Raw genomic sequence first — 13,033 nt, 5'->3', positions numbered from 1 at the left:
CACCCCTCTTCCCGTCTGCCCAGTCACTGGTCACCCATTCACCTGCCTTTGGCTCCCCAGAGGTGTGGCCGTTTCCTGCCTCCCATCTCCATCTCCCGCTCTGTGTGAGAACACACCTGTGGGCAGGTGCTCCAGCAGACCCTGGGGAGAGCCTCGGTGCGGTCAGCTGCAGCTTCCCGCTCCTGGGTCTGAAGGCACAGGAAGGGCCCCGCACTTCTGAGCCCACGAGGGTCTTCGTCCCTGTCGTCTTCCGGGGACTCTTCCTGAGCTCTGCCACGGGCTGCCCAGCTAGTGCGATCAGCACGGACTGTGCAGAACTGACGCCTCCCCTCACTAAGCTGTCAGCGTCACCGTCACGTGCTGACACAAGGGATCACGGGAAGGGCGGTGACGTCTGCCGCGTGGAGCACCCCAGACCGCTTAGGTGTTCCGAAGCTTGCTCACACTGAGTTAGCCCTCTGATATCTTAATTTTGTGAAGTCTGTCTGTCAAGTGGAAAAATTCATAAATGAAGAATGTTAACTGTTTTCAAAACATCATAGTTTCTCAGTTGTTTTACCATCACAGATATTAGCCATCTGGGGAAGAACAGACCTTGAATGTCAGCATGAGCAGAAGCAGGAGGCTGGGGGGTGACGGGGAGACGGGGCCTCAACGGCCTGCTGTACAACCGCGAAAGCAAGTTCCACCTTACGGACGCGTGCCGATGCCCGAAATGCCTGGACCCCACATCCGGGGGAAACCGTTAAAGCGCGGTGGGGACGCGAAGGTCCGATCTGCATGGTACTCACTCTCATCCTCGAGACTGAGGCGAGCATGGTCTCTGTCCTGTCTCCCTGGGGTCCAGTGTGGGCTTTGCCACCCCTGTTCTGCCCTATAGGCTTATTGCAGGGATGAGATCAAGTAATCCAAGTAAAGCACCTCACACAGTGACAGAGGTTCACAATGTAGATGTCACCTTGCCTGGTAAGTTGGGATTAAGTAACTGACATCAGAGGAATCTCTGGGGAGAAAGGTCTGCAGCTATGGAACTGATTCTGTGGCTGGCACAGAGCAGCCCGGCCCCGCCCCCAGATCCAGCAGCTTTTATCCTGTGGTTTTGCTTTTTCCCGTCCAGCGCCAGTGCCTGCTGCTTCTGGGAATCACGCGGCCTTCCTTGGGGGGCTGCGCGCCCCTCCCACTCAGATGCCGCCGCTCCCGCACGGACGCACGCACGCACGCCACATGGCCGGCTCTCCTAAGGAGACGCGGGATTTAATTTTAAACCAGCACGTTCTGACTCGTCGGTAAGGTCTCTGGAGCCTCGTCACACTCTTGTCTTGATTCTGGGTTCATGTACGCTGAGTAGGCCTCGTCTCCTGCGTGCATGTTGTTTCCCCCGTGTGACAATGGCATCGATCATTTACTGAGCTGGCGCTGTGTGAAGCACAGGATGAGTACCCGGCGTTCAGTGACCGCAGTCGCCTCTACAAGACCTGGGGGGAGCCCGGCCACAGTCCACTACCTGTGGGGCAACTCAGGGCTGGGAGAGCCGTCCAAGGTCACACAGCCATTGAGCTGTGGGGCGCAGAGTCAACCAGGCCCAAATTCAGGGGAGTACCTACCATCAGAGAGTTCAAGGTCAAGGATGAAAATGGAACTAATTTCCATTCTCGCCGAAGGCTGAGGGTAGTGGAGGAAGATAAGCCGTTACATAAGCCACCTGAACTTTAGCGGACAGAAACAGCAAAGTAACAGCCACAGACGTGCTCAGAACCTAAGCTTTAGGTCGTGCACATGAGCTTTACACTCCTTTATATCCTGTTCCAATGAGCGCGGTTCTCAGGATCTCAACCTATGAGATATTAGAAGGAATGAGAGCTGTCAGTGTTACTGCTTTGCCACCCAGTTAGCTAGCGAGTCTAGGCAGTGATCGTCAATTGCTTCCTGGAGACACCCCACCACCTCTGAAGTAGACCTTCAAAACGAAAAAAGAACCTGAATCTGACCAGCTTCTCTATCTAACTGCTAGTTTACAAGAATAAAATATCACGGAGATGCAATCAGCAAATTCCAGACTGTGGACATAGACAAAGAACGTGGTTTCTTTGACAAAGAAAAAAAGGGTGAGGAGGATAAATAGATGTGTAACCACAGAACCTGCTCAAAATGGCCCTGCCCTGCTTAACAAGATGCTGAGCTGCTTTTCAGAGGCAACCAAATCCACAAGTCATACAGCCAAAGCATCTGCAGAGGGGAGAACTTTGACCTCCAGCTGCCAAAGTCTCACCCCATCCCCCAAACATACACACGCCTGCACACACTCGAACCAAAGGACCATCACAAAACCAGAACTTAAACACAGGAACCCTTTCAAAAGCAAAGGGTCTGCTGTCCAGGGAGACTGGGTGCTGAACGCCCTTACCATACATGGTCGAGCTCCAATGTCTCCCATTAAAACCCTGCCAGTGCCTCCACACACCGCTTCCCTCTAGACCCTTGAAAACACTTGACTTAGCCCCACAAGCCAGATGGGTCTGCGGCACTGCTAAGTCCCATCCGCTCAGCTGACGCCTTCTCTGTCCACAACCCGTTCCTTACTCCACACTCTGATGTTTTGCGTTTCTGGCTTTTCGCAGTGTCAGGCACGTGGACCAGAGCTCGGTAACAGATGGAAGGGAAAACCTATCGATTCAAAGACACAGAAGCCAATTTCATGGTGTGACCTTCTTGGGATCCTGGTACAAACGAATGAATTTTTTTAAAAAAATTGTAAGACAATCAGGAAAAACGTAAATACTAATTGGGTCTTTAAAGAATTAAACAACTGTGTTGATTTTAATTACGTGTGATAGTCTACATGCTGAAATACTGATGAAATGTCTGGGATTGGCTTCAAAATAATCCAGGGCAAGGACAGAAAGAATGTAGAGATGCGTAATTGTGGACGCTTAGTGGTGGCTACCTGAGAGTTTGTTATCCTAATCCCATTATGTATTTTTAAAATGTTTGCCCTCGTTGGGACCTAATTGAGATGGGGACCATGGGAAGCAGTGGCCTGGAGAGGACACTGGACGTCCAGGACACTGACATGTGGGACAAGTGGTGGGGAAGAAGGAATGAGATGGGCAGGGGGAGCTGTGCCTCTTGGGAATAACCCTAAGCCAGGCAGTGCATTCAGGGGAAGTCACAGGGTGTGACAGGCTCGGACTCAGTGCCCTGTGGCATGCGAGTCCCATCTTTCAACACCCCCTGAGGCCATGCTGCTCCCCCAAACCACCATTTCAGTGTGACCACTTCTAATTTAAGTCGACTCTGCAGGACAAGCATCCACACCATTATCGGGGCTCTAAACCAGAGTATACGATTTATAAAAAATAACAACATGGGTTTATTCATTCATTCAAAGGTACGCCTTCCCCCCAAGATCTTTGCAGTATTCGTGATCTATCGCTGAGTAACAAATTACCCCAAAATTCAGTGGGTGAAAATAACAGTAAATGGTTTCCACAGAACAGAAATTCAAGAGCACCTGAGCTGGGCCGATCTGCCTCTGGGTCTCACATGAGGTCGGTCAAGATGTCACCTGCAGCTGGAGGGAGACCCTCGCGATGGCTCGCCCGCCTGGGTATTTGGTGCTGCTGTTGGCAGGTCTCAGTCCCTCTCTGTATCCATTTCCTGTGCTGCTCTACACATTTCCATAATCAGGGGGGCTTGAAACACCAGGAGGTCCCATGACCCCCAGGCTGGGTTTTGATGCAGGCTCAGCACCCAGGGGCTGGCTGGCCCTGACTCCCACCCCGCAGCATGTCATGCATTTGTCCCGCCTCCATCCTGACCTCTCCAGGACAGGGGCTGACACGGGGGCAGCCAGCCTGTGTGAGAGTTGCAGGAGAGCGCAGGTGAGCTCCCAGGTGGACGTGTGTCCCCAGCGCTGCCTAGAAGTGCACTACGCCTTCAAAGCACTGGGCCCTCATCGCCCGAAGGCGCGACCAACAGACCACCCTCCTCCACCTCCGAGTCACCGAGGGTGGCCGGGCCGTGCCTCACTTTGCGTCTCTCCAAGGGAGGGAGGAGAAGGCACAGGGCTCTCTGCCACTGGACCCCTCCTGGCAAGGGGAGCAAGTGGCAGCCAGAGAGACCACCCGCCTAACCTCCCGAGGAGATGGGAGCCCGCCCCACCCACCAGACTCTGCCCTCAGGAGATCCCATCACCCTCCCACTGGCCCCTCAAAGCTCTACCCTCCCCCCACACACACTTCTGTACCTGGGTTCCAGGGAGCAGTCATAGATGTCAGGCGGATGGGTCCTGGACACCTCCGAGTACAGCGCCGTCACATCTGAGGGGAAACTTTTCAAGGGCACTCGCGCAGCCAGCAGATTTGGGGGTGAGGACTCTGATGAGAGGACGTGATTCCTGCAACCTGCGCCTCAGGGTTCTTTGTGCCCCCGCACTCAGGCGTGCTGGGAAGTTCTTGCTGACAGGGACAGGCAGGAAGTGGCAGTGCTACTGCCTTGTCCTCCCTCCGGTCGCCGATAGCAACTCGCTCCTTCTAGGGCCAGCCGAGCTGCCTTGGAGGACTTGGTGAGAACCGAAGGAGTGACATTGTGGCTGGGGAGACATTTGGGACAGGAGACCTCAGGGCCGGTCCTAGCGTCATCTACCCGCCCGAGAGCACGTGATCTCGGGAGCGTCCCACTAGAGCTGCTGTCTCTTCCTCCGGGGGCTCCTTAGCCGCCCCTGGACGCCACTTCAGGACTGACCACTGGAGACTAGAATGAAACGCTGGGCAGCGGCGGAGGGCAGCAACGCGCACGCTCGGCCCAAGCAGCTCCAGGAAGCAACTCGCCCTTTGACCTCCCGAGACGGGTCACTCGTTCCAGGAATTTCTGAGTTCTGTGAGAACGAGTTTTGTTGCAGGACTCTGCACAATCAGATGTTTAAAGATAAAGCCGTAAGCTACGTCACAGGAGTTTGAATTTTACCGTCAACCTTTTAATAATCAATGTGGTTTTAAGCTCACGGGATCTCGTCATAACAACGCAGGCGCTGAGTGACTTCTCGTGGCACAATGTCCAACAGGGCAGCGCTGGCCCTGCGGGTCACTGCTCCCTTGCAGGGTGGCTGCTACGCGTGGAGAGTGGGCGGCGGAGGCAGGCTGAACTTTGAAGACAGTATGGAAAAAGAGGGTGTCACATTTCTTAATACACTTTATATTACTGCACGTTGACATTTTGACGTGTTGGATGAAATGTTATTAATTTCACTTTTTTGGCGTAGCTAATGAAAAGCTAAGGTATCTGGCTCACCTCATGTTTGCAATGACAGCGCTGGTCTAGAACACACATGCAAAGCGTCTCCCCTGTAAGCTTTAAAGCAAGACGGGGAACCCCGCAGACCACGAGGGGCCGTTCCCGCTGCAGGGCGGTGCCCAGGCAGCCTTCAAAGGTACGAGTGCGGTGTCAACCCCATGTCTTGTGCACACAGGTGCGTGCCAGGTGCGTGCGAGTGACCGGGGCTTCAGTCCACAGAGGGGACGGCGACTCTGCTGCCACTGCTGAAGAAGGGTGCTGTGACGCCCGCCCCCGAGCCTTCCTTCGGGGACGCCACGCCGGACCTCCACGGCACCTCGGAGTGGGGAGACGCACAGGGCCCAGCCGGTCCCTTCGCCTTCCTCCTGGCGGCAGGGGAGGGGCGTCATGCAGACGGCACGCCCTGCACCCACCTGGGCGTTTGGGGGAGGGCTTCCTGGACGGCACAGCTGTCAGTCCAAGGCAGAATTATCGCAAAGAGTCGTGGGGGGACAAGGCACAGCACAAGAAACTCCCAAAGTAATATAAACGCACCTAACACTGTATATAGTTCGTGGCTCCTCCTGGGTGCTCACGGACCTCGCCCCGGATGACCAGGACGGCTGCTGGGGGGTCGCCTTCCTCGCTCTGATCGGCTTCACTCCCGTCACGGGGCCACACACACCAGCACCGCAAACCGAGCAGCACGGGAAGGGGAGCGCAGGGCGGCGGGGTGCACGGGACGCCCGTGGCTCTGACTGCACGCGACCGTGGCCCGATTCCCTCCCCCCCACCCCACAGACCTGGTCCCCTGACAGAGGGCGAAGGGCTGGGCAGCAAGTCGCCTTCACCCCCACTGTGCCCCCCCATCTCCTTGGGGAAATACGGAGCGAGGGAGAACCTGGGGGTTTGAGCATGTTGTCATGCGTCCACCACGTGCCCAGTACGAACCTGGTATAAGCAACAGGCGGTGTCCTCCCGATTTCATAGCTGAGGAAACTGAGCCTCGAGCTCGTCTGAGTCACTGAAGGTGACACAGAGCGAACCAACAGCCACAGGCTGCGAGCGAGGCCGCCTCAGAGCCCGCGGTCTCCACGGTGCCGGTGGCCTCCATGCCACTCGGAGCCCTCGCATGTCACCTCTGGCACCGAAGAGTATTCGAGTTGAGAACTTGAATGATTAGGGCTCATTTTAGCTGAGACGCGCTTGGGCGACTGGGTCGAAAGGCCGGTGTGCAAGTCGGAACCCTTGGCTGACCATCTTCCCTCCGGTGCCAGCGGAAATGTCCAAAGGACGGGCTCGTGCTGAACTGGGCCACGGCTCCTCACAGGTCCTGGGGTTTCCACTTTGCGCAGGACTGCCCTGGGATGGTGGATCAAGTTCCAGGGCTCGTGGGACACCCAGGGCAGCCCACACTATGAATGTTTTAATCGAATGATACATTAAAAAACAGCTAACCCATTTCGAAATAAAATAATGATGCTAACGGCTCATCTCCCAGCACCTTACCACGCAGAGCGCCCCTCTGCGAGATGAGAAAGCAGGGTTCGGGCTCATTCATTCCTGTGGACAGCTGCCCCGTTTACATGGGAGACGGGGGGAGAACACAAGGTCTCCGGTCTAGCTGGTGTCTAGAACATTCTCTAGGACACCTGTTAGTTCACCGCTCTGGCACCTGCCCATGGCCACGCCTGTTCTCGGCACCTGCTGGGCCTCAGCGTGCAGCCCTCACGGCCCCGGCCACATGTTCAGCTTCTTCTCACATCTCTTTTCCTCTATTCCAGAAACTACTCAAAAATCCTCTTCCTGCACTTTTGGGCCTCGAGAGCCACTATTGCTTTTTTTATTTTTTAGGTGAGGCAACCCTTGGTTGACCTCACAGATTGCAAGGGCCTTGTCAGCTTACAATCCCTTATTTTTTATTTTTTACGCCTACAGCACCTGGTCTTCCTAGGTGGTCTCCCATCCAAGTATTAACCAGGCCCGACCCTGCCTAGCTTCCGAGATCAGCCGGGATCGGGCGTGTTCAGGGTAGCACGGCCGTACGTACACTTGCTTTTTTTTAAAGTTCGGTTAAAACCTGAGAGGGTTTACATAGAAGGGAGCCAGCCCTTGGGCTGCTACCTCCAGCCATGGCCTTTGGCTTATAAATGGCTGGGACAAGCTGATGACCCTGTGGGCTGCCTGGGTAAGGCGTGTAACTCAGCTCTGACTTCACCACGAGCAAGCTGCTCGCCCCTCCCGGCTCATCTGTTTTAAGGAAGCAAATCACAAAACACTTCTTTACAAACGTCATCTCCACCAGAGAGTCATCTGAAACGCAGCCTAACTGCAGCCACTATGTCCTTCGATAGACCTGTGAGACACACACAGCTGTCGACCAAGTGGAGCTGGGTTTTAAAACCAAGGCTCACCTACCTGTGAGAAGCAGATCCAGGCCCCGGGACAGTGACCGTCAGCGTTAGCTGTGAGTCGGCCTAATTAACACTTCCTACTTCCTGCTTCGGGTTATTTACTCTTTAGCTAGATTTTTACAATGTGTTGGTGAACTAAAGGCTCCCTACATTCTTTGATAGCATCGGCTTCCGGTTCTCCCGAGATGGGGTACATCTCCCGCCCGCCCGGCCCCCACCTGGCTGAACTCATGACCCGCAGCAGGTGCTTCCCCACTGGGAACGTCACCTCCACCCTCCTCCCCACTCCCCGCAAAATGAAAAACGCACGTGCCCAAATTTATTTTTATTTTGCATACATAGGAAACAGGACTCTATCAAAAGAGTACAGAAAACAGAAATGAGCCTGACGCTGCGGAGAAAAAAACATGCACAGATCTGCTCCAAGTTCACCTCTGACCACTGACCCCATGGGACTCGGACGTGCCAGGAGCGGCCTCCCTCGGGGCGGCGGGCACGCCACACGGGCCGCACAGAGGAGGCGAGAACGGCCGGGAACCGCCTGCCACACCCGGGGCCAGTACGGGCGGCGTGAGCAGGCGCCCCGTGGGCTCCGAGGGAAAAGGGGACGTGTCCAGCACAAACACAGGACTACCAAGTGGTCGAGTGCTGCCTACACCGTCCGGTCTCTTAAGATCATTTGCTATCAAAAAGGATGAAGCGGACTCCGTCGCGGACGTGGGCACCTGTTCAGCCGCGTCTGACCCTGAGCCGGGCGGCCCTCGGGCACTGGGTCCTTAAAGACGCGAGGGAGACGCGGACGTTAAAAATGCAGCAAACGCGGCCTGGGGGAGGAGGAGCTTCTCGGGCCACGTGGTCGTAAGCGGCGGACGCTGTGCTGTGCTGGCTCGTTTCGGAGGAGGAGCCCAGCGTGGGGCGGTCCTGCGGTCGGGGACCGGAGGGCAGCGGTCCACGCGATGGCGGTCGAGACACCAGCAGCAGCGTCTGTGCTCACAGAGCGCGTCTCTGGGGCGCTGGTTCGGCTCCGGGCGTGTCCCGTGGGGTCCCCTGGGGGCTCCCAGAGTCTCCGTCCTCGGAGGAGCAGGGACTCCGGCCCATAGGGACATCCCAGGAGAGCAGGGACACCGAGGTCCAGGGATTGAAAACCCCTCGGCACCGACTCCAACACAATGTCGCTGTGCTCACATCTAAGTTTCTCCTGGGGCCCCAATTTGTTCACCTGAAAACAAGCTCCCGCCACCGAGCCTGCCACCTCGCTGCTGCACGTCAGGGACCTACGCGTCCTGGCCCACCCACCGGGTGTCACTCTGGGTTTAAACACTACACTATCAGCATCACTAACTACAGACAGAACCTCCCCGCTCACTCTCAACGACGCTGGGGAAGCTGGGGACAGCTCGCCAGATCCCAGGGTGAGACAGGCCTGGCCTCGCCGGCCACATCTCCTCCACCCCGACCTTGAACAAGGGTCCGTGGAACCTCGTCAGGACTTCTGGGAGGCCTGCTACCGCCCTGAGACACTGCGTTCCTGCCTTTCCCTCAGCGCTTCCTCTTAGGAGCCCAGCGCCCAGCTGCTGAGGTCACACAGATCACAGCCCTGCCGGGACGCCCCTCCCCAAGGGCCGGTGTGACTCCCAGCCAGATGTGCCTCTCCACTCTGAAAGTGTCCTCTATGAAAACTGCGGGGAAGGGTGCACAGACCTCTGGTCACCTGACACATGCTCAGGCTGACCTTTCCAAAGGACAGGGCTGCACAAATGCGCTGGAAAGAGGAAACGCTTTTCCCAGGTCGGACCAGGCGCCCGCGAAATGCAGGGCCCCGTCTGGGGCAGGGAGCGACTTCCCAGGAATTTAAATAGTTTTCCTTGGTGACTTTCAAATAACTGCAGACACCCCACGTGGCCTAATTCAGGGTGCCCATCCCCTTGCACTGACAGCTGTACACAGCCTCTCCCAGCCCCGGCTGTGAGCAGGGGGCGACCCTTTCACCTTCAGGTGAGGGAGATGAAAATGCAGGAAGGCTTCTCCAGCAAACGTCTCTCTAGCAGCATCATGAAAAGGAAGACAACAGGACGAGGGGCTCACGGAGCCGACCCCAGGGCCTCGTTCCACGGAGGGGGACGGAAGCCGCTCTGTGCGCTCGGCCAGGCTCCCCGGACACGCCAGCCTCGTTTGCCGCCTCTGTCTCTCTCCGGAGGATCCCTAGGGTGTCAACCCTTGGGGACTGTCCACACTGCCAGAGCACAGATTACATCAGAAACAGAGGGATACGGGGAGACTTCAAATATTGGTCGTCCACGGAAAACTTGAAAGGGAGCTGTGCTTGCTTTGAAGACATCAAAGAGGAACTCGCCCTCAGCGGCTCATAAGATCATTCTGGAAGCGAACGGGGACGGGGAAGGCAGCCTGGAAAGGCCTCTCCCTGCCCCCGCAGCGTCGCCCAGGCAGGCTCCGGGCGCACCTGCTACTTGGCCTTCACCACCTGTTCGTAGGGGGGCGGGGGCGTGTTGCAGTAGGAAGGAGGTGGCGGGTAGGCCGTGCCTCCCAGGGGCGAGTTGGGCTGGACCTGGAAAGCCATGGCCACAGGGTTCCCAGGCGCATTCACCCCTGGTCCTCCGGGGTCCGCGTAATACAGCAGTCCTGGCTGCTGGGCTCCTGAAAGACAGACAGCAGGCGTGAGCAGAGCGGAAAAGACCACCACCCAGCACCGCAGAGCACTGCCGGGGGTCACGTGGAGACCACCGCCCAGCACTCAGCCTGCCGACAGATGGCCAGTGAAACCTGCCCGTAACACTCAGCCTGCACCGACAGGTGGCAGCATGGAAACCACAGCAACACTCAATCTGCTGACAGACCAGCCCGCGATGGAAACCACCGCCCAGCACTCAACACGCATTGCCAAGGTGGCCGCATGGAGACCACTGCCCCAGCACTCAGCCTGCCGACAAGTGGCAGCGTGGAGACCACCGCCCAGCACTCAGTCTGCCGACGGTGGCCATGTGGCGACCACTGCCCAGCACTCAGCCTGCCGACAGGTGGCCGCATGGAGACCACTGCCCAGCACAGCCTGCTGACAGTGGCCGTGGCAAAGCGCCCAGACATGGCGGACGCCTGGGATGAGAGCAGGTCCCTGGCCTCCTGGGGCTCTAATCTTTTTGGGGTGCAGACGACTGGAGGACACACAAACTCGCAGGGTGGCTAAGTGACGGAAAGGACGTGAACAGGATTGGGGTGCCGGGGGGCGGGGGCCAGGGCCTCGCTAACCGAACCCTGCGTGATATACCAGCACAGCTCTGCCGAGGGCTGGGGCAGCACATGCTGGGACACAGCCGAGGGCCAGGTGCGCTTGCGGACCACGGAGCCTGGGGCACCGCCGCGGGACACTAGCGTGGGAAGAGCCGCTCTCCTGTTGGCCAGAATCTCCCCCCGTCATTTCGGGCGTCTCCACTCCCAGCCTAACCTTCAGGGAGGGGACTACCTGTCATCCAAGTGAGAGCACGTTCAGACAGGGAGACGACCCTGGGATGACACCAGCAAGGCGGGGTGGTCAGTACGGAATCTCAGGTCGCCCGACACCGAGGGAGGGCTGCCCTTCCGCAAGGCCAAGGCCACAGGACACAGTGACTCCGCCCCGCCTCCCGGGGTGCAGGAGATGGGTCCGGAGAGCACAGAGGTGACGGGGAGCACGCTGGTCACCCTGCCCCACATGGAGCCCTAACTGTCATTAAATGGGTAGAACTACCTGGGCTGCCGTTGCGATCTGCTGACTCTGGCGTGTTGGTAGCGCGGACGGCATCCTGCATACGCTCGCACGGGGACTCAAGAAACGGGCGCCTTGGTGCTTCCTGGGCTGAGCGGATTTTGCAAGTGGACGCGGTCTGCCCAAGAGGGGCCTCACTTAACCCAGGGAGACACCGGAGTGTCAGAGACGCTCCTGTCTAGGTTCTCTTTGTGACACCTCTCCCTCTGCCACCGTCTAACTGAATGAAGGTCAGAGTCCTGAGCAGATGCCCACCGAGGCGGCAAGATGTCTCAAACCTGAGGAAGTCGGATCAGGACATCTACAAACTTGCTGGAGGAGACAACGTGGAACAGAACATGAGGCTGGAAACGCATTCCGAGGCGTCAGCCGCAGGGCCTCTGCCACAGACGCCACGGTCACCAACCGCTGCCTCCTCTCACACCTGCACGCCCAGCAGATGGCACCTGCTTCTATTGGTGCATCCTGCCCATGACTACGACCTTGACCGACCACGACCACGAGTTTCCCAAGGGCAGAGGTTATGTTTTATTTATCTCTGGATCCCTTTCTATTTTATACATACAAAAAGTTAAAGACAAAGAGGCTATTAGAATAGTCCAGGAAAGACAACACGGAAGCCTCTGAATGTGAGAGAAACGGGGAGGCGAGAATGAACAAGCAAGGTGATCAGGAGGTGTGACCACAGGGGCCTGGGGACCGACTCAGCAACACCAAGCTTGGGGTGGAGAAGAGGCTTGAACAGAAATGACCCTGGTTTCTGGTCTCAGTAAGGGGGCCACCCAGCGAGAGAGGGGACACGGGAGAGGGGCCAGGGCTGGGGAGAGTTCCACGCTGGACCCGCTGGAGCCAAGGCAGCTTCAGGAGCCTGTGTGCAGAAGTGGCGACGAGCACGGGGGTGTGGTTACAGAGACCCCGGCAGCGTGCAGGGAGGGAGGAAGGACCAGGCTGCAGGCGGGTGGCAGGAGAGACCAGCATCCAAGACGGGAAACAGACATGAAATACTTCAGGCAGATGAGAACACAGACGAGACTGGGAAGAAACTGAAAAAAGGCTGCAGTAACAGCTGTATCATGGCAGCAAAGGGAACGTATTTTTCAGGATGGGACGAGCTTGAGCACAGGGCGCAGGAAACGGTATATAGGAACGAGAAAGGGTTTCTAAGGCAGAACACAAGCTCAGTGAGGGTACCCAACACTTTTCGTCAAATGGGCCCAGAGAACCAGTGCAGGCGGCTGCCCTGAGCAGCGCCGCGGTGTGGGGAGGGGGCCAGGACTCACGGCGGGCGGCCTCTGACCTGAAACTAGGGGCTGGGTCATTCGAGCACATAGATGCCGAAGTCCTCGGACAAGCGATGGTCACAGACGGTACAAGAATAGTGACAAAGAGTGCCAAAGCCAACTGGACTGGGGTTCACTGTAGTGGGACTTGGTGCACAGCGTGGAAGAATATAAAAGCGACAGCCAGAGGCCAAGGGGACTCCAGCGCCAGCTCCTCACCCGACGGGGGCTGAGACGCGAAGGTGCACGGCAGACGGTTCAGTTAGAGAAAGAAAATACACAACGTTATATGAAGAAGCTGGAGTTAC

General features: G+C 57.2%; 1 protein-coding gene, 1 long non-coding RNA gene and 1 pseudogene across 6 annotated transcripts in view; all 3 read right to left on the bottom strand.

Moving 5' to 3' along the window:
- Positions 1 to 1,324: 1,324 nt before the first annotated feature.
- On the bottom strand, positions 1,325 to 6,920 carry LOC120602476 (uncharacterized). The gene is made up of 3 exons (XR_005652781.1): positions 5,827 to 6,920; positions 4,247 to 5,657; positions 1,325 to 3,692 (listed from the first exon to the last, which is right to left on the bottom strand). It is a non-coding gene; the product is annotated as an uncharacterized LOC120602476 (long non-coding RNA).
- A 280-nt stretch (positions 6,921 to 7,200) lies between these two features.
- Positions 7,201 to 7,319, bottom strand: LOC120602542 (uncharacterized; annotated as a pseudogene).
- Positions 7,320 to 7,995: 676 nt separating this feature from the next.
- VOPP1 (VOPP1 WW domain binding protein) overlaps positions 7,996 to 13,033 on the bottom strand; it is a 60,191-nt gene continuing 55,153 nt past the window's right edge. For all 5 annotated transcript variants that reach the window (XM_039862799.1, XM_039862798.1, XM_039862797.1 and 2 more), the window contains one exon: positions 7,996 to 10,340. In XM_039862799.1, the coding sequence (XP_039718733.1) occupies positions 10,150 to 10,340 (191 nt within the window). In that variant the 3' untranslated portion in view covers positions 7,996 to 10,149. The remainder of the gene's footprint in view (positions 10,341 to 13,033) is intronic.

The sequence above is a fragment of the Pteropus medius genome, unplaced genomic scaffold (assembly GCF_902729225.1).
Source record: "Pteropus medius unplaced genomic scaffold, Ma_sr-lr_union100, whole genome shotgun sequence".
NCBI classification, from domain to species: Eukaryota; Metazoa; Chordata; class Mammalia; order Chiroptera; family Pteropodidae; genus Pteropus; species Pteropus medius.
This window is presented reverse-complemented; position numbering and strand designations above follow the sequence as displayed.